Below are 20451 nucleotides of genomic sequence, written 5' to 3' on the forward strand. Positions count from 1 at the left end.
CTAGTTGTCCCTATTTTCCCCAGAAAGTTCTAATCTCATTCAGCTCATATCTTATGATATCCCCTGCTGAGTTTCTTAGAAGATGTCAGCGGCTTCCTGGGAGGAATATACAATGTGGCTTTCTGAAGTTCTTTTCACATTGTCTCTTCCATTAGCTGTTAATCATTTAAGATTTAAGGCCATTGAATGGAAAGAGAAATCTTAATAAACTAAATGAAATGCAAAGTAAGAGAGGATGGGTTTTAACACTAACCGAGAGCTTTCTTCTCAGAATCCTTTTTTTTCCGTTAGCATAACAAAACTGTCAGGCACAAAACCGTTTATCTCAAAATGTGTTTTGTAAATGAATGCCCTACTTCATCATATCATACAAATGTCACACAGAATTAGTGAAAATTACACATTGCGATGAATTGTAAGCTATTAGATTGGCTATTTTCGATAGTAATTCGATAATAATTAAAAAATGAATGATTTTGGACATACAAGGTTTCCACCTGACAGCATCGATAAGTGAAAACTCCCTCAATGCATCTTGGAGATACTGTCCTCAGAGGGAACATGAAAGTCATATTCATATTGTCGCTGTCAGGCAGAAACCTTGAATCTCAATTCATATTAGATCTTTTTTAAGATCATAAATAAATGCCCTATTTTATACTTCATCATAATATGACAGTGTCACACTACATTAGCAAAAATAGCACATCTAAAAGCTTGCATCATTGTGAGCTTGTAGTTCAGCTATTTTCGTATTGGAAATCTTGTCTGAGAGAGTTGCATCTATAAGAATATGTAACTAATGAAAAGTATTAACTCATACACTGCCAATATTCCATTTGGACCTTGCGTTCCCGAGTTGTTGCCATTTGAAAACAGCATGCCTTGCTGAAAAACAATATAGAACACATTTCGACAACACAGTATCCAGCCATACAGTAGGTGTTCTTAACTGTGTCACCGTTGTAAAGAAAAAAAGATATGGCGCCAAGAACAAGAACTGGTGTAATAATATTGCTTAATAAAAAAAGAAATAATGTCAGGAACGGAACAAAAGGTTTGCTGACGTGTTGCTGGGTTTGAAGCTGCTGCTCTTTGAAGGCCTCCAGAGTGTGTGTGTGTGTGTGTGCGTGTGCGTGTGCGTGTGCGTGTGCGTGTGTTGCGTTGGTATGCATGCTAGTGTGTGTGACTGTGTGTGTGTGTCGGCCTCAGAACTTCTCTGTTCAGTGTGAATTGAATTGTGTTCCCCCTGCTCACCTCACTAAAGGTTAGAGCCTTAATGAGCACAGAAAACTGATCCGGAGTCAGTTCGACCCACTCACACCATACAGTGCTTGTTCAGCATCTGCACAGTCATGACCTTGGCCAGCAGATATAGGAAGGAAGGAAGGCTCACAGCAATGTGTCACGATGGAACGGATTGTGAGCTTGTATAGATCTGCTATTATATCTGCTATAAACTATACTTTTAGTTTTGGTACTTCAAGTACATTTGATACCAATACTACGTGTTCTTTTGCTCAAGTAAAAATGTAATTCTGGCCATTTACTTACTTACTTTAAAGGAGTATTTCTACATTGCAGTATTGATACTTTTCTTAAGTGAAACTACTTTTTCCACCACTGGTAGAAGCCAATGGGTGATGATGTCACATCTCCCTTCGTCCATTATAGTTTTATTTTACAGTCTATGGGCCAGCTGGTTGTGCACGGCCATTCAGAGGACAAACATCGAACACAGGCGCATGTGTATTCACGCTTATACTTACGAGACCACATGGGGTTCAGACACATTCATATAAACACACATAAACAGAGACACTGTGTGCCTGGGAGAGCTCTAAAAGCTTTAACGAGGGACGATTTAATTAATTTCCAAAGTAAACGTGGGAGAGAGAATGTGGCAATTGTCTGTGAACTGTTCCCTCAGGATGCCATTCATCGCTTTGATCTGCATCATGGACACAGAGAGAGAGAGAGAGAGAGAGAGACAGACACAGAGTGGGACAGAGAGAGAGAGAGAGAAACAGAGAACGATGCATCTGTATGCACGCACATGCACGCACGCACGCGCGCACACACACACACACACACACACACACACACACACACACACACACACACACACACACACACACACACACACACACACACACACACACACACACACAGAAACACAGAAACACAGAAGTGTGTTTTTGATGTTGAATTGGTTCAACCCCTAAATGTCAAAGTCCAGTTACTACTGGTGGGGTGTGTGTGGTGTTGGTGTGTCTGCCTGCATGTGTGACCTCATTTCAGATTCCAGAAATAGCCCTCTCTTTTACACACACACAGACACACACGCACACACACACATGTGCGCGCATGCACGCACACGCGCACACACACACACACACACACACACACACACACACACACACACACACACACACACACACGCACAGTGTGTAATGTGACGCACAAGCATCACCTAAATATCTGAATTGAAAGCTGTGCATAAATATGAAAATATTGACATATTATGTCGGCACCCTGAAGTTGGATGAAATTCACTGAATAATGTTTTTTCTTCTTCTTTATAGACACCTTTGACTTTTGTAGGTAGAAATATAAATGGACACACACACACACACACACACACACACACACACACACACACACACACACACACACACACACACACACACACACACACACACAAACAGTCGCATTAGTGCAGCAGTGCAGCAGTGCAGCAGCAGTAGTGCAGCAGTGCATCAGCAGTGCAGCAGCAGCAGTAGTGCAGCAGCAGTAGTGCAGCAGCAGTGCAGCAGCAGTAGTGCAGCAGCAGTAGTGCAGCAGTGCAGCAGTAGTGCAGCAGCAGCAGTGCAGCAGCAGTGCAGCAACAGTGCATCAACAGTAGTGCAGCAGTGCATCAGTAGTGCAGCAGCAGTGCAGCAGCAGCAGTGCAGCAACAGTGCAGCAACAGTGCATCAGCAGTAGTGCAGCAGTGCAGCAGCAGTGCAGCAGCAGTGCACGAGCAGTGCATGAGCAGTAGTGCAGCAGCAGCAGTGCAGCAGCAGTGCAGCAGCAGCAGCAGTGCAGCAGCAACAGTGCAGCAGCAGTGCATCAGCAGTAGTGCAGTAGTGCAGCAACAGTGCAGCAACACACACGCACACACACACATGTGCGCGCATGCACGCACGCGCGCACACACACACACACACACGCACAGTGTGTAATGTGACGCACACGCATCACCTAAATATCTGAATTGAAAGCTGTGCATAAATATGAAAATATTGGCATATTATGTCGGCACCCTGAAGTTGGATGAAATTCACTGAATAATGTTTTTTCTTCTTCTTTATAGACACCTCTGACTTTTGTAGGTAGAAATATAAATGGACACACACACACACACACACACACACACACAAACAGTCGCATTAGTGCAGCAGTGCAGCAGCAGTGCAGCAGTGCAGCAGCAGCAGTGCAGCAGTGCATCAGCAGTAGTGCAGCAGCAGCAGTGCAGCAGCAGCAGTAGTGCAGCAGCAGCAGTGCAGCAGTAGTGCAGCAGCAGCAGTGCAGCAGCAGTGCAGCAACAGTGCAGCAACAGTAGTGCAGCAGTGCATCAGTAGTGCAGCAGCAGCAGTGCAGCAGCAGCAGTGCAGCAGCAGTGCAGCAACAGTGCAGCATCAGTAGTGCAGCAGTGCATCAGTAGTGCAGCAGCAGCAGTGCCGCAGCAGCAGTGCAGCAGCAGTGCAGCAGCAGCAGTAGTGCAGCAGCAGTAGTGCAGCAGTGCAGCAGTATTGCAGCAGTGCAGCAGCAGTGCAGCAACAGTGCATCAACAGTAGTGCAGCAGTGCATCAGTAGTGCAGCAGCAACAGTGCATCAGCAGTAGTGCAGCAGTGCAGCAGCAGTGCAGCAGCAGTGCATGAGCAGTAGTGCAGCAGTGCAGCAGCAGCAGTGCAGCAGCAGCAGCAGTGCAGCAACAGTGCAGCAGCAGTGCATCAGCAGTAGTGCAGTAGTGCAGCAACAGTGCAGCAGCAGTGCATCAGCAGTAGTGCAGTAGTGCAGCAACAGTGCAGCAGCAGTGCATCAGCAGTAGTGCAGTAGTGCAGCAACAGTGCATCAGCAGTAGTGCAGTAGTGCAGCAACAGTGCAGCAGCAGTGCATCAGCAGTAGTGCAGTAGTGCAGCAACAGTGCAGCAACAGTGCATCAGCAGTAGTGCAGCAGTGCATCAGCAGTAGTGCAGCAACAGTGCAGCAGCAGTAGTGCAGCAGTGCAGCAACAGTGCATCAGCAGTAGTGCAGCAGTGCAGCAGCAGCCTATCGGATTAGGGTACGGAGGAACAGGATCCAACGTTGAGGAACCGGAATTGGTTCCATCACAATTGGAACCATCTGCAGAACCGTTTTGATCACTGATAAGTAAATTATGTAATTATGAATATTAATATTAACCTTCAAAAGGATAAGGACTGTATAACCATAGGCAGAAAGCCATAAATGTATAGAATAACCCCCGGAAGTAATTAGAGTATTGTACTCAGACCATTTCGGCATGTAGAGCCATATACCATTGAGATAACCTTTGGGGTAGAAGAATGTGAGTTCAAACCATTAATTTAGATGGAGAAGAGTAGTTGTAAAATGTAATAGAGTAAATGTACTCAAGTCAAAAGGTACCTTATCGTACCGGCATGTAAAAAACCTTTATCCAAGTAAATATTAAACTTTATCTTTAATGGTATGATGTTAACCTTATAGAAAAATGTATACTATACTAATAAACCGGATAGAAATACTTTTAGAGGAAAAATAATTAATACCTTAAAATGAGAGAATAGGAAAAGTACCGGAGTACAATCACCTTAACCAAGAATTGACACTGCACGCAAGGAGTCCACAACCGCGACATAGGTTTTAAAATGATATATTCCATTCTATGGGGAGGAGGCATGGTACATCCATCACAGGGTTCAAAGTTTCTCCTCCTGACACGACATCAGTGGCAGCATTAAATAGTACAGTATTCAAAACAATCTTTTGACATCACAAAGTATATTATTCTGGGGTCAGAGGTTAACAAAAGTGAATAATAGCGACATCTGCAGGATGGGAGGTTCACAAATAGTGAGACCGGGAGACGTGGCAATATTAGAAAAGATGTCACTTCCTGGCTGCAAATCCAGGAAACATGAATGTGGGAGATGTCCTAAGTAATTAACATTAACTGGAGTCAGTGAGAAAGAAACCCATTTCTATGAGGGAGACAGAATAACTTGGGCGTAGATACGACACAAGGCCAAACAACATGTTTCCCAGAGAGGACAGAGAATGTAGGGCGCCACTGAAGGTGGATGAATAAAAATACAGGAGATATCTAACTGGGCAGAGAGACAAGCTCAAGTCAACGTGACATGAAAAATAAGATGTAGTGGACAATATCGGCACATGCAACTCCATTCTCAAAGACCAATGCATTAAAATTATCCATCAATCGTAGAGCTGGTATGTGGACTTAACGTCTGCTGCAATCAGGGACGTTACGTAGCTGACCATTAATTTTGGTTGCCCTACGAGTAGGATACCTGTGCTATTTGTGGATCTCAACGTGTTTTTACATTTTATTTCAAGGACCACAATAACTCTGTGAGTGTACTGGGGTCTATTTGGTTCCATTCCACACTCTCAGAGTTACGGACTCAGATTTGTAGACCTGTAAGTGTCCATTTGGAGCCCCCTCAAGTAACCCAGAGGGTCCCCCTGCACCCTGCTTTGAGAACCGGTAATGTACATTATGCATATACCGTATAGGAATATAAAGAAATCGTTAAAAGGATCGTTAAGGAATCTGTTGGCCTTGACTGCCTTACGGTCCGGGCACCTAGGCTCCATTGCAGCCTGACAGCGTGTTGCGGGTTTGAGTCGTGATCTCGAGGACCTTTGCTGCATGTCGCTCCCGGACTCCCTCTCCCCATTTCCTGTCTGTATGCTGTAGTGTGTTTGTGTGTGTGTGCGTGTGTGTGTGTGTGCGCGTGCGTGCGTGCCTATCAGTATTCTCCCCAACTGAGCACCCACCAACAGCTTAGCAGGCTGTTGCTAGGCAATGCCATTAACACCCCCGTCGTGTGTGTGTGTGTGTGTGTGTGTGTGTGTGTGTGTGTGTGTGTGTGTGTGTGTGTGTGTGTGTGTGTGTGTGTGTGTGTGTGTGTGTGTGTGTGTGTGTGTGTGTGTGTGTGTGTGTGTGTGTGTGTGTGTGTCGTGCGCATGCTGATCTGTGTGTGGAGGATGTCAGCAGGTAGATACTATCAGGTCATTGTTTGGACCTCATCCGTCCAGTGACACATCTGTGCTCACGGACATGGAGGTAAACAGCAGTCATGACTTAGAAGTACAGCCATACACTTGATCACAGTGGTTTTCAACCCACATCTAGGTCCAAGGTCCATTATTTATTCCACATTTGAGCCACGGACCACTATTTGATGAGATTAAGCCTCTCGGACCCAAAACTTTTGTTGTCGTTGCATACGATATTGTCCATAATTCCATGCTGTATTGATGTTGGTACCATAGGAGAGATAATATACGTTATAGAAAAATAAAATACAAAATCTACACATTCTCTAATTTAGGGGTTCTCAACGTTTTTGGCTGGGGACCCCCGAAAATGCTTTGGCCATGTCTCGCGAAACTAGTGATTGAAAACATAAACTCTTTATGAAAAGATGTACTAAGGTACTAACAACCAAGTGTAAAGTCGTGTCAAGTCACCATTGACTGTCTCCAACAGGATATAAATGAATAAGGAATTTGCAGAGTAAGAGAATCAGCGACACCTTCTAGGTTATTAATGACTTGATTAATGTGTTGTTATATGCAGTGCTGTTATGAGCAATGTGGTGCTGTTAAGTGCAATACATGGGCGTCTGTGGCTCAGAAGGTAGAGCAGGTCATCCAATGATCCCTGGGTCAGTGGTTCGAATCCCATGTCCTCCGACCTGTCCACATGTCGAAATGTCCTTGGGCAAAACACTGAACCCTACATTGCCTCCAATGAGTCGGCCGGTGCTAGCTTGCCACCATTGACTACATATACGCATTTTATTCCATTGTCTTTCCCTACGTAATACGCTAAACCCGCTATTTGTTTTATGTGTTTAATTCGTCGTTTTTTAATGAATGTTATGAAAATCCGGGTTTGTCACGGACATCGTGACAGGGGACGACGCGTTATGATGATGTAACCGGAAATCGACCTATCCACTGGCTTGCAAGGGCTTCTGGGAAAATTAGTTCAATGCAAGTGAACGGGGTTTCAACATGACATCCCTCCGCCATTACTGTTTGTTGTTCTTCCATATCGCAACGGTGGATTATTTTCCGGACCGGCAACAAGTCATGGGACTATTTTCAGGGGGATTTTCATGGATCAAAGGCGCAAATACTTTGGCGTATGCTCCAAAGGTAATTAAAAAACACCGGCAGTGACTGTGACATGTCATGTTAGGCTATAACACAGGGAATAAGTTAACTTTCACAACCATATTATTGTTTTGTTTTTTCTTATGCCCACTTGATATGGCATTGACTACAATGTACTAATCCTTAGAAGCATGAAAAAAGGCAGATTCTAGCCTATTTACAGCTCTCCCTGACAAAAGTTATAAAACAAACCAAAAAACACCACTAAAAAAGTCTAAAGTGTCCCAAAGCCCTTTTAGAATTTGAGATACGGTATACTGTGTGCAATTGGAAAAAGTGGTTGGCGCTCGAGGAGACAAGGGGTCAGCTTAATCAATAGTGTACCTCCCAGGAGCATGAAGCTACACAGAATATCACATTGGCAATCCAGACAGGAGTTCTTCAGATATCATTGCTGTTGGGAAGAAACTGTTTTTTTTTTATATTTAGTTTTTCTCCATAAATGAATCACGTGTCACATAAAAGTAGCAATACAAGCAGATCTACAAGCTCAATATACGTTGCATCCTGACATCAAAGTTATCCTATTTGGACCGACTTCTGTATCCTTTGAAGCCCCACAACGAACACGGCTAAAATGACGGCCAGTAAGATGCCGGAGGGGTCGAGGTTGCGTGCATCCGCCTGGGTGACAGCAGACTGCTGGGCGAGTGCTGGCGCTTTGGCATGGGGGGTCGGATCAACATATGGAATGAATTCTGTACTGGCCAGATATGGAGTATGTGTATTGAGTGTACAGTGTTTGATGAGGTCAGATCAACATATGGAATGTCAGAACAGGTCAGATCCATATATGGAGATCTAAGGGTTGCTGCGGGGGCAGTGTCTTGAGTGTACAGGGTTTGATGAGGGCCTTAATGTTCGGGCCTGTTGAGAACTCTAGGTTTCGCCGGCTGTCGGGCACAGCTGCACTAATAACTTTGGGGCAGGCCCGTCTAGAGTTTAAATGGGCAGGTATCAGTCAAAAGAGAGACATTGAAGAGGAAGGATGGATGGGGAAGGATCACCATATGGAATGTCAGAACAGGTCAGCTCCATATATGGAGATCTAAGGGTTTGAGGTGAGATGTAAAGTTGCTGGCCAATATTGATGACATCTTGGATCTCCATATATGGGCTCAATATTGATGACATCACGTGATGTCATGGGGCATGTCCATATATGGGACGAGACTGACTGACTGACGGGAAATCAGCCATAATGACATCACCTTAGGTAAAAACTAAAAAGACAGGTTAAAAAACGACCAATGCATTTCGGCTGTTAAGCCTTCATCATGGTCCAATAGTACTGTTGGAAGACTATTGGACCCAGGCTTTTATTTTTGTTCGCTGCGCTATTTCTCCAGCGCTTGCTCCATGCGCGCCCGCCCCTCTAGACCAGAAAGCACGCTGGCTAGGCCAGGCTAATTGGACCCTGATGAAGACTTAATAGCTGAAACTGGTCTCTATCGAACCCTCTCCTAAGAGCACCTGTTTTCTGAGATACCACACGGACTACGCAGCGCTTCCTTTTCTTTGTATTCAAATCATAATATTAATTTGGATGAATGCATGGGCAGCATGGCAATGGGTTATTTAACCAATTTTAACCAAGTGTCGCTACTTTGTCTTTGTCATTAAGCACCTTGACATGAAAACATTTAGTAAGTTAACTTAATATACATAAAATATGAGTACATATCATTGAAATGCTACGTTGATCTAACTAAATATGAGAGTATGATTTAACAAAACAGATCTGTTACATTTACTCAATATTTTAACTTTATTCAACTCGTATACAATGATCCAAAAATAAATCTGTATTTACCTTTGTCAAAATGAATACGCAAGGCCATTATACGAACTATTATGTTTTGTAATGACCAGTGAACACCACATTCAAGTCAACATTCACATTGTGGGAGGCAACAGTCTGGCCACGCAAGACTACTGTGCAAATAACATTAGTATAGAACCAGAATGGATATACAGAATCTGAATCAATATAATCCTTACCCAACCCTACCATACACTCCATAACAAGTATTGCTATCACAATATAGAGCTTGAATGTTAACAAACAAAAATAACGTTGTTTGAACAAAAGAGAGGGTAAAAGTGTTGTGTGCTGTTGCGTCAGTATAATGTTGTGAACATGAATAATGAACCCTTCAAATTGACATAAATAATTATTACCACAAAAGCAGTCAGTCAGAGGCTGTTTGGCATGAAATAAAACAAGCATAATAAAATAAGCATTTTAATCAGGTAATGACAATAATCTTTTCAGTCATATTTTAATAATGCATTATTATAGTCTGAAAGCCCGGCTAACAGCAATTGTGGCTGAAGGGTGTCGCTAGAGGAAAGACCAAAATTGCTAGGGCTCATCATGCAATATAATTATTACATTATGAGATATTTCTGTGTCAAAGTTAAAACATTTTTGGCCTGTGTGCGGTACCTGAGGGTGGTCATATCATGGGGTCACTCAAATATTGAGGGTTCATCTAATTTCATGGTCATTATGTCCAGTACATTTTTGAGATGCTGTGTGCTAATGGAAATGTTGGCCTGCGGCTGCCACTGGAGGAGAGGCCATTTTGGTCACCAAAATCAGTAGTGGTCAATTGGTCATCCTCTCTGGACCCTTACATGCACAGCAAATTACACAGAAGCCCAGACCAGTTATTTTGGAGACAATGTTGAGCATTAAAATGTGTGCAAATGGAAATTGTGGTTAGCCTAATTCGGTGGGGGAGTCATCCTGTAGGGATCCCAGTTTCCATGACAATCCCGCCAGTTGCTTTTGAGTTCTTCTGTTTGGTACCAATGTGGACATGCAGACTGACTTGACTGACTGACATCATTTAATATAGCATCAAATTTAGAAAATAGCACATCTACAAGCTCACAACAACAACCTTCAATATTTTTGAAACATAACATAAATCTTATATAGGGATACCTATCACGCAATCTTTTCAAATGGGAATCCGTAGCCTGATTATCAGACTCTGAAGCAAAAAGCAGTTCACCAGTGGAGTGGGTGGTGTCTATGGGCTGGAACCAGGATAGGGAATCCGCAGAATGTGAAAAATAAAAATAAAAAAGTTCCAGAAGCATTGATCTAAAGAAGTGGTTCTCAACGTGGGTGTAACTCTGAGAGTGTGCAAATGCATCCAAATGGACCCTTAAACGGGTCCATTTGGTACCTTGTGTACACTCTAAGAGTTGTGGTGTTCCATGAAATTGAAAAAGTTTGAGAAGTATTGATCTAATGTATCAGTGCAATGTGTGCATGTCTAGAGGTATCAAATCAGCACATGAAGTAGGAGAGCTGAGGTTGAAGTGTTTTCTATTAAGATCCCAGCAGGCAGGCCAGGCCACTCACACACACAGACAGGGACACAAAGGCATCGTGGCAGGTTGCAGCTTGAACCACTGCGACATGATCCACATTATATTTCCTGCCTCTTCATGCAGATCGTTTTCTTGTTGCTGTTTGCTGGTCAGATGGGTTGGCCTGGCCGCATGCATTTTTAGAACATGTTTATTTGAATGATCATTCAGTCAATTGCGTTCCAGCTTACATGGATTCAAGTTCTCAGTCGCCACGACTGATTTCAGTGCATTTGGATTCCATAGAAGACATAGCCTAGTCTTCCTCTACGACGCATTGAGGGCTTGTGGAATTGGCTATTTTTGGTTATTTTAAGATTAGAGCATTTCATATAAAAGTAAGGGTTAAAGCCCCATTCTGTGATTTCTTCACCTGGTTGGCACTACAGTATGTAGAACGGCAGGAACAATTAATAAAACATTTGACATTTTGTGTTGTGTGTGTCAGGGCTCCTTGTACATTGTTTCACAAATCACACATTAGGCCGTGTATACAAACCTTTTCAGCTGTGAGATTTTATTTTTCTTCAATGAGCTTGCATAAACGGAACTATTGTAGTATAAGTTCCTATATGTATCGGTATCACAAAGAAAACTAACTGTACTGTGAAACACAGCCTGTGGGAGTCTCTCTGTCACTTCATCTACTCCTCTGTTCACTCACCTTTCATCCTCTTGTCTGTGGCTACCTGCTTCTCCCTGCTGCTGTCAATTTCGCCCCGATTTGTTCGTTCCACGTCTCTCTCAGATGTCATCACCTGCTGAGTTTGCCTACGGAGGCTGTGTGTGTGTGTGTGGGGGGGGGGGGGCATATGCTTGTGGGCGTGCAGGCATGGGGCTCTGTGCACATGTGTGCAGCCGAGCTGTGGCCTGGGTGAAGGAGAGGAGAGATGGGGGCAGACTGATGGGGGGCAGGGGATGAACTTGTAAGGTTCTTTGTTAAGACAGTATATTAAGGTTTGTATATTAAGGTCAGGTCTGTAATGTGTTATAATTGCATTTATAATCATGTTGTAATGGACTTTAAAGCCTTCATAACACACATTATAAATATATAATTGTGCAAAACAACTTATAGGCCTAACAACGTCACTTTATAACTGATGGTAGTTATAATGTGCTGTTCCCCTGAACTTATATCGCTTTATGACCAGCACTCGTAATATTTATCAAACCTTGTCATAAATTGTCATGCATAATTTGTACTGTTATAAAGGCCTTACGACTCGAGCTCATTATAATGCATGGAGCCAACCTTAATATGTATTTAATAAGACAGAGATGAGAAGAGATGGGTGGAAGTCGAGGTCAATAGAAGTGATGGAACGTTAATGTTGTCTTCTGCTACATTAAGATTTTCTGGCAACCGCACATTTTGTTCATTATTAGAATCACTATTGTGTCGTCTGGGAAGGAGGGAGCAATGCATTATGGGGATCAGAGTGGTGAGGATGAATTTAACACACACTGCATGTACACATTACACACTGTGCGCGTGCGTGCGTGTGTGCGTGTGTGCGTGCGTGCGTGCGACACAGCGACAGAAGCCTGACATGTCTTGGGAGGGTATTCCATCAACATCTCTAATGAAATCTGAGCTTAATTGAAAAAGGTCCAGGTAGAATTAATCAAAGCCATTTAAATAGAGAGTTGTGACATCTTCATTCACTCCCCTGGACACCTTTACGTTTTTCTTTTTTACAACAATGGCAGATCATTGCTGCTATAACTTTAAAGAAGTTATAGCAGCAAACACTACTAGTCATTTTGTTCTCATGTTTGTGTACCCTGACAGCAACGGTTTTTACTTTCTAACTTGCAGATCAATTGTTTTGGGGAAAGACGTCTGGGGGGGGGGGGGGGGAGCAACCAAGTACAGACCCCTGGGGGATACCGTCAACAAAGTATAGGGTTTTAAGCGGTAAAGTATTACAGTAAGCCATGATTTAACCCATTAAGACCCGAGGCCATTTCAAAATGTCTTCTAACAGTTTTCCGAAAAAGGTATGTTGCTTTATCAGTGGTTCTCAGACTTGTCCATGTTAACACAATCAGCACCGGGATTTCTTTCAAAATGAAAAATCCAATGGCAGTCCCTCAGTCAAATCTAGTCACATTTTTCTCTCGTTTGATATCAATGAAAATGTGCTAGGACGTGTGTACATGTCCTCGTAATCCATCGGTTGGATTTGCTACTGTAGGACAGCTCCACACGTCCTACGGTCTAAATGGGTTAAGAACCCTCAAAATTTGACCGCAGACCCCCATCTCAAAATATTTAATTCCCGGGAGGGACCCGTAGAAGCAAAGCAATTAGAGTTCAAAATGTTTGCTGAAATAATATATATATAAAATATATCCAAAGATTTGCAAAAAAAATCACACTTTCAAAAAATGATCTGCTACCCGAGTACCCGGTTTTGATGGGTTAAAGAATCCCATATGAAATCATCATCACTCTAATGTATGCACACATCATAACATACTTGTGTACTGCTCACGCTGTGCACTGACAGATATGCCCACACTCACTGATACACATAAAGGAACTGTCACTCTTACATACAGACTGTCTGTCACTGACACTGTTACAAAGCATGACAACCACTATGGTGTGTGTCTTCACAAGTATAGTAATATAATACACGATACACAATACTGTGTGTGTGTGTGTGTGTGTGTGTGTGTGTGTGTGTGTGTGTGTGTGCGTGTGTGCGTGCGTGCGTGCGTGCGTGCGTGCGTGCGTGCGTGCGTGCGGACACGCACATTTAAATTGACCTTGAGTTCATCTTCACCAGCTCATGGTGTCGAAGAAGGCTTCTTTTGAAGTGGAAATATCATGTACACAGACACACACGCAGACACACTGCGCACAGCAGCAATGCTGCATCAAATTGCTTCTGCCGCTGGATGATGGAGGTAGACCTCAACATCCACCAGTGAGCCCATCACAGCTCCACATCTACCCGGGCTGCTCTGCACCAAATAGAAAACACACTTTAAGATGTTTAAGATGGCATAGGAACACTCGTGCATCCAAGTTCTCAGTCGCCACGACTGACTTCTGACGACTGAATTACTAGACCTGTACGTGCCTATAATTCTACATATTGTGATAATTGTCTAGTAAATAGAGCACTTGTGTGTGTGTGTGCGTGTGCGTGTGTGTGTGTGTGTGTGTGTGTGTGTGTGTGTGTGTGTGTGTGTGTGTGTGTGTGTGTGTGTGTGTGTGTGTGTGTGTGTGTGGGGGGGGGGGGGACTCCTTTCACGCTGTTTTACGAAACACAGATTTGGGCTTGACCTAACTAAATAATTCATGACATACTGACTCGTGATCGTGCACTGAGTCGCGCGGACCAAATAGTACATCTGTAATTGAAAGCTTTGTGGCACAGAGTAAGTAAGAGATTAACACAGTACAGTGCTGCCGGATTATTTAGATTGATCTTAAGTACATCACGTATAAACACACACACACACACGCACACACGCGCGTGCACGCTTCATCAACAGTCTGTTGAGGAATTGTCATCACATCCGACACCGTTTTCTCTTTCTTTTTTGTGTCCCACCGCCATCCATCAGCCGTGGTAGGATCTTAATTGAAGTGCTGCTCCGTAATCCACCACTTTAAATACATCTTCTGTCATGCTGACAGCTGGAACCATGCAGTAAGCTAAGAGAAGATCCCATCTCTGGTTCCATGACCTCTCCTCTCTTCCTCCTCTCCTCTCTCCTCTCCTCTGCTCTGCTCTGCTCCAGGAAACCAGAATAAGTGAGATGGTAATTTCTTGAAAATCGATGTCTATTACCCAGTGGGAGTGTGCATTTGACTATGGGTTGTGTATATCTACATTCATCAGAATTTGAATAAAACATAGGAGTGCTGTCACTGTTCCTCCGCACATACTGCACTGCAGTCGTGTGTGTGTGTGTGTGTGTGTGTGTGTGTGTGTGTGTGTGTGTGTGTTGTGTGTGTGTGTGTGTGTGTGCGTGTGCGTGTGCATACACGTGTGCTTGTGCCTGCGAAGTTGTAATAAGTGTGTGTTGTGCATGTCTGCATATCTCTCATCTGTGTGCAAATAACCTGCCTCCATCACCACTTCGTGTAAAGTGTGGTATTAAGATGTACATTATGGCAGAGACATGTTAACATATTTGCACTTGTGAAGGACATCCGCTCATTTTTGAAGGAAGGCTGAGGCTGCTCTTTATCTACGCATTGCTAAGCAACTCCTAGCGTTGTGTTGTAGCAAACAACACAACCTCTGACCGGTATCTTTGTAAATCACACCGAATAATAATGTCTGCTCCTTGGCCTTCAGTGACAGAAGAGGTAGCCCTGTTTTCCCTCACTGGTGCTAATGTTTGTTTATATTCCAGTGTTTGCTCTTTTTTTTTTTTTTTACCTTAAATGTGATATATAAATAACATTTTAGTTGATTTGTGCTAAATGACAAAAACAATTCGGACTGGTGTATTTGTCTAAACCGCTGATTGATATCTTTGCCTCTTTGTATAATCGCTCAATCTTGTGTATCTCTTGTATGTAGGGAACGCGTTTTCTTCTCTCTACTGATCCCATTTTAAGGAATAGACATGTGAGGATAATTTTCCTGGTCCTCACAAGAGTTTAAACAATAATTTTAGGGATATAATTTGGAAAGGAGTCTGGTTGGGTTTAGGGTTATATTTATACATTTAAAGGCTACGCTGGACCGTTGAGTGATTTCCAACGAGAGCTTCTAAACTCCAATACTCCATGCTGCTCAATGTCTTGCCACTCAGTTAAGTCTAGAAGTGATGCATGTGCATACTCTATTGTCTAACTACTTTGAGCAATATTTTGATGGCTATTGTCTGCATTTTCTATGCCGTCCTAAAATATTGATGTCCTCACAGATATACTGATTCAAACGTGTGTGTGTGTGTGTGTGTGTGTGTGTGTGTGTGTGTGTGTGTGTGTGTGTGTGTGTGTGTGTGTGTGTGTGTGTGTGTGTGTGTGTGTGTGTGTGTGTGTGTGTGTGTGTGTGTGTGTGTGTGTGTGTGTGTGTGTGTGTGTGGGGGGGGGGGGGGGGGGGGGCTGCAAAGGAAAGCAGACTACACTTTCACACCGATTCTATTTTTAGAGCGCGTGCCTCTTTTTCAGGTTGCCAAAACCCTGAGAGGCTCTGAAGATGGGAACAGGGAAGAAGTGTCTCCATAGACAACAAGACCGAGAGAGAGACAGGGTCCCCTGAGGATGAAATGACAGATAGAGGCTGAACAAGATGAACAGAGAGAGAGAAAGAGAGAGCGCGCAATCGCCAGTCTTTACTCAGAGGAAAAAAACAGTGAAATGGTGTTGATGTTATAAAAAATGGGCCGCAGCAGCAATGTGTAATGAGGATGAATTCCACCTAGTCTGGTCTGGACAAATTACATATATATATATTAGAGTATATTATTGTATAAAGACAGTATATCATATTAAATACAGTGTATCTATATATACATTACATTCTGAAAATGCCTGCCGGTCGTGTGTTTTTGCCCAGATATCAAAGGCAAAGTCCACTCTAGAAACAACTTGATCCATGTTCACTTGTGACTCGAAGAAGAGGCCTTGTTGTTTCTAATCGAGCCCCGGCTCTGCAGAGGCCCAACGAGGTCTACTAGCTCGATTAACGCCTTTAATCAAATCTCGTAATCTCGGGCGTGGCGACCTGGACAACGGTAGATTAATCCCGTTATCTCGGGCATGGCTTCTAAACAGTTAATTAATCCCGCCGGCCAAAGGCTTAAGCTGCCCTGTGCAATGTTTGTTTACGAAGCCTAAAAGGCAAACAGAAATACAATGCACATTTTTATGTGCATTGCATTTGGACCACCTTCAACTTCAAAGAACCCAGGGGGTCTCTCTCGACCTGGTTTGCATGAGAAGTTGGGAACCACTGCACTAGCATACATGCAGGGCTTGCTTTGTGTGTTTCTGGTAACATTATCGTCCGCTCATGTGTATGTCCATGGCAGAACAAGAATGACCAGTCATAACTGCCAAGTGCAGAAAACTCTCGTTTATGAACATCTACAGTGTAATCAGTTTGTGTGCCGCAGCCTCTGCCTCAGCTCACACCTTCACGTTGTGTTCAGAGTATGGGTTTTATGCCGTTCAGACTATGGTTTTTTTAGGTAAGTCTCTGAATGGCCTAGAGGCAGCCTAGAGACGAGGCAGCCAATCATGAAAAAGTGTCTACTACGGTCGCTACTAGACGTAGTAGTGAATGTAGGCCAGGATGCTTTTCAAGCACCTGGCAAAAATATAATTTTGACAAAAATGTCCACGGCAACCTGGCAGGGCGATGACACCTGATCTCATATGTCGTGTTTCTCCCTGCATCTCTCTGTCTCTCTATCTCCATCTAGTGGGCAGCAGCAGGCCTTCCTCCTGGAGAACGTGCCTTGTAACAACGTAAGCTGCCATGATGCGGGCAGAACGTTCCGGATCCATTGGGACCAATCGGATCTGGGCTCCATTCCACACGCGACCGTGGCAACCTTCTTTGACATTTATGAGGATGTGAGTCTATTTTGTTTTTAATGTCAAGGTCATTTTTGCTCTTGGAAGGCCAAAAATGTTGACAATTTACAGTAGGCGTTTAGCACATGCTCTGCAGAGCGTAAATGGTATGAACCCTCAGCCCTACGCAGGTCGAGTGCAAGTAAAAATCAATGCTACAAAATAGTGTAACTAGGAAACCAGCTAGACATTAACCCTGATGTGTGTAAAGGCATGGCACTGGACACAAGATCCAACAATCTAACATAACAATAACAATAACAATAATAGTTGTTACAAAACCACTACATAGCCCTAGGCTTAACAGTTTGCCTGCTTTAAATTGATTGATCAAACGATATGCCCTGCTTAATACGACATCCCCGCTATTTGTTTTATGTGTCTAAATCGCCCTATTTTAATAATTAATTAATTAATAAAAAAGAAAGTCTGTCTCTGCCGCGGAGCAGGGGGAGAGAGCTTCATGTTCGAAACCGGATATCGACACATTCGCTGGGCTGCTAGGGCTTCTGGGAAATTGAGTACAATGCAAGTGAACGGGGGTTTTGTCTGACTACAACAGCCTCACACCACCCGTAGCAAGATGGCAGGCAAGATATCTTCGGCGGATTTTCGCTGATCAAAAGCCCAGATACTTCAGCGTATGATCTAAAGGTAATAAAACAATCCCGGCAGCGTAGAATATTTGATTAAAATGCGGGTAAATCGTATTATGGAGTCAAACTGTGTGTGTGACAAATGTGCACCTCATGTGCACGTTTATGTGCATAAAAGTCTCCAGGGTTAGGTTGGGGTAGTGAGTCAATGGCAGCATTATTTTGGGTTCGGGGGGTGAAATGTTTGGGAATCCATGCTCTACTACAGTGTAGAGAATGGATTACCAAACATTTCGTTTAAAGTCTACACGTCCCAGACTCTTCTCCCTCCTGGCTCCCAAAATGTGGGACAAACCCCCAATTGCAGTCAGAACTGCACTCCCAATGTTATGCCGTAATCTGAAGACTCACCTCTTTAGATTCTACCTCAGACTTTAGCACTTCAATCTCCCCATACCTCCTCCTGCCACCTTCTTCCTCCATTGAGGCTTGCGACTGACCTACTGCAGATGTGGCAACCACACAGGCATACCGTGGTCATTTAACTTGTGTTTTTTGTTACTTAAAATTGTTTTTATTGACCACAATGTTAGTTGTGATTTTGATATTTATTTACACAGATGCGAGGTTCAGTTTCAATCATTATTTTGATAGTATATTGTTTAAACTGATCCCAGGCTCTTCTGATCCTAGTTACTGAAGCACTACACTGTCTCTCTGCATTTGATGTATGTGATTACCTCGCTTTGAATAAGAGCATCTGACAAATGCCTGCATTATAAAGTGTAAACAATTGACATTTGAAGCCTCAAGTTTGGCGGCTTGACCGTCACAATGTTGAGAGAAAAATACATCCGAGTCACGCACACGCACACACGTGCACGCACACACCCACACACATTCACAGGGATCATGTGCCACGGTGTCAGTGTCTTTGTGTGTGTGGGTGTGCGTGTGCGTGCGCGTGCGTGCATTCGTGTGTGTGTGTGTGTGTGTGTGCAGGGCATACTGGACATGCTGGTGCTGAGTCGGGTGGACGGTGAACCTGAACAGAGGATTCACGCCTTGAAGAACAACTTTGAAGCCGACGCCTACTTCGTCAAAGTGATCGGTAAGAGACCTCAATTCCTATTGGCTATCCCTTCGCTCTCCTTTAGCCTATGATGACAAGCATGACAACGGCGTCAGTTTGATCTGCTTTTGATCCGGTTCGATCCCCGTCGTCTTTCATGGATTCATGGTCGACGTATTACAGTACATTTCAAGCACAACTCAATACAAAACTGTTAACTGTGGACGACACCATAATATAAAGCATCACACTTGTTTCGGGGTCCACCATTTTCAATTCATCATGACATTTAGAGACGTACAAATATGAACAATACAGGAAATCATCATAGAGGAGGTAAAAAGGGGAAAAAAAACATGTGCAGTGAGGGGAAAGGGGGTGGGTGGGAAATTCAGATTTTACGGGGGCCCAACAGCTCCCTGCAGCTGCTGCTCAGTAACCGTCCCCTGCTCCTAATAGTTAGACAGTACAGTACAGTACAGTACAGTACAGTACAGTACAGTACAGTACAGTACAGTACAGTACAGCAGTACTTCATAAACATTTTCATATCAAGGACCCTTCAATTGATATTATGTATTTGGCCACCCCATCTGAAAAGGTTTTGCCACATTTTCGACAAAAATCGCAGATGTGCAAGCTTGCAGTGCTGCACAAAGTGATGCCCTTCAATCTTGTCTTCTATTTTTGAATAGCCAACATATGAATCCAACGTATAAATGGATTAAGTGGTTAAAATTATTGTGATGCTATATTAAGACATTTTGCTGGGGATACCTGGAACCGCCCCTTTTTTTGATTTGTTGTTGTTTTTAACTGTGTTGAATATATAGTTATTGAATGCTTTAAAGAGCAACTGGTCCGTTGCTTCTGCACTGACTTGGATTTTCCCCTTATTCTGAAGCTATAGTTCTCAATTGTTTTTTTTTAACGATCAATATACAATATAATAATAAATACCCCAAGAGCAATAACTAAAGAGGAAATATGTGTTTATTTACTTTATTAGTATATTGGGAAAATAACTGCTCACATCTCACCTCATTTCCCCAATCATTTGCTTTTTGTATCTCCCTCTCCTCATCTCTGGCTCTTTTGTGCGAGTGCGCACGCGTGCGTGCACACACACACACACACACACACTGTGCGGCGTGTGCGCGCTGTTCCCCCCTTGGCTATTGAGTTAAAGTGGACTACCATTGATGGTATAATTAGCATCTTTCTTCTCCTAGCCTAAAAACGGTCCAATTATTCTGTCTTAAGCATGAATTACCCTCCCTCAGGCTATCTATAGAAGACCTCTGTAGTGTTCCGTGTCACACTAATGTCTTTAACATGTCATAACCATGTAGCGCCCACGG

General features: G+C 43.4%; 1 protein-coding gene across 1 annotated transcript in view; it reads left to right on the forward strand.

Moving 5' to 3' along the window:
- Nucleotides 1-20451, forward strand: part of itfg1 (integrin alpha FG-GAP repeat containing 1) — a 185994-nt gene that overhangs the window by 107140 nt on the left and 58403 nt on the right. Inside the window, exons 11-12 of the mRNA XM_079497974.1 lie at nucleotides 17269-17422; nucleotides 19021-19129. Coding sequence (XP_079354100.1) covers nucleotides 17269-17422; nucleotides 19021-19129 — 263 coding nt within the window. The remainder of the gene's footprint in view (nucleotides 1-17268; nucleotides 17423-19020; nucleotides 19130-20451) is intronic.

Source organism: Electrona antarctica (genome assembly GCF_951216825.1).
Source record: "Electrona antarctica genome assembly, chromosome: 3".
Taxonomy (NCBI): domain Eukaryota; kingdom Metazoa; phylum Chordata; class Actinopteri; order Myctophiformes; family Myctophidae; genus Electrona; species Electrona antarctica.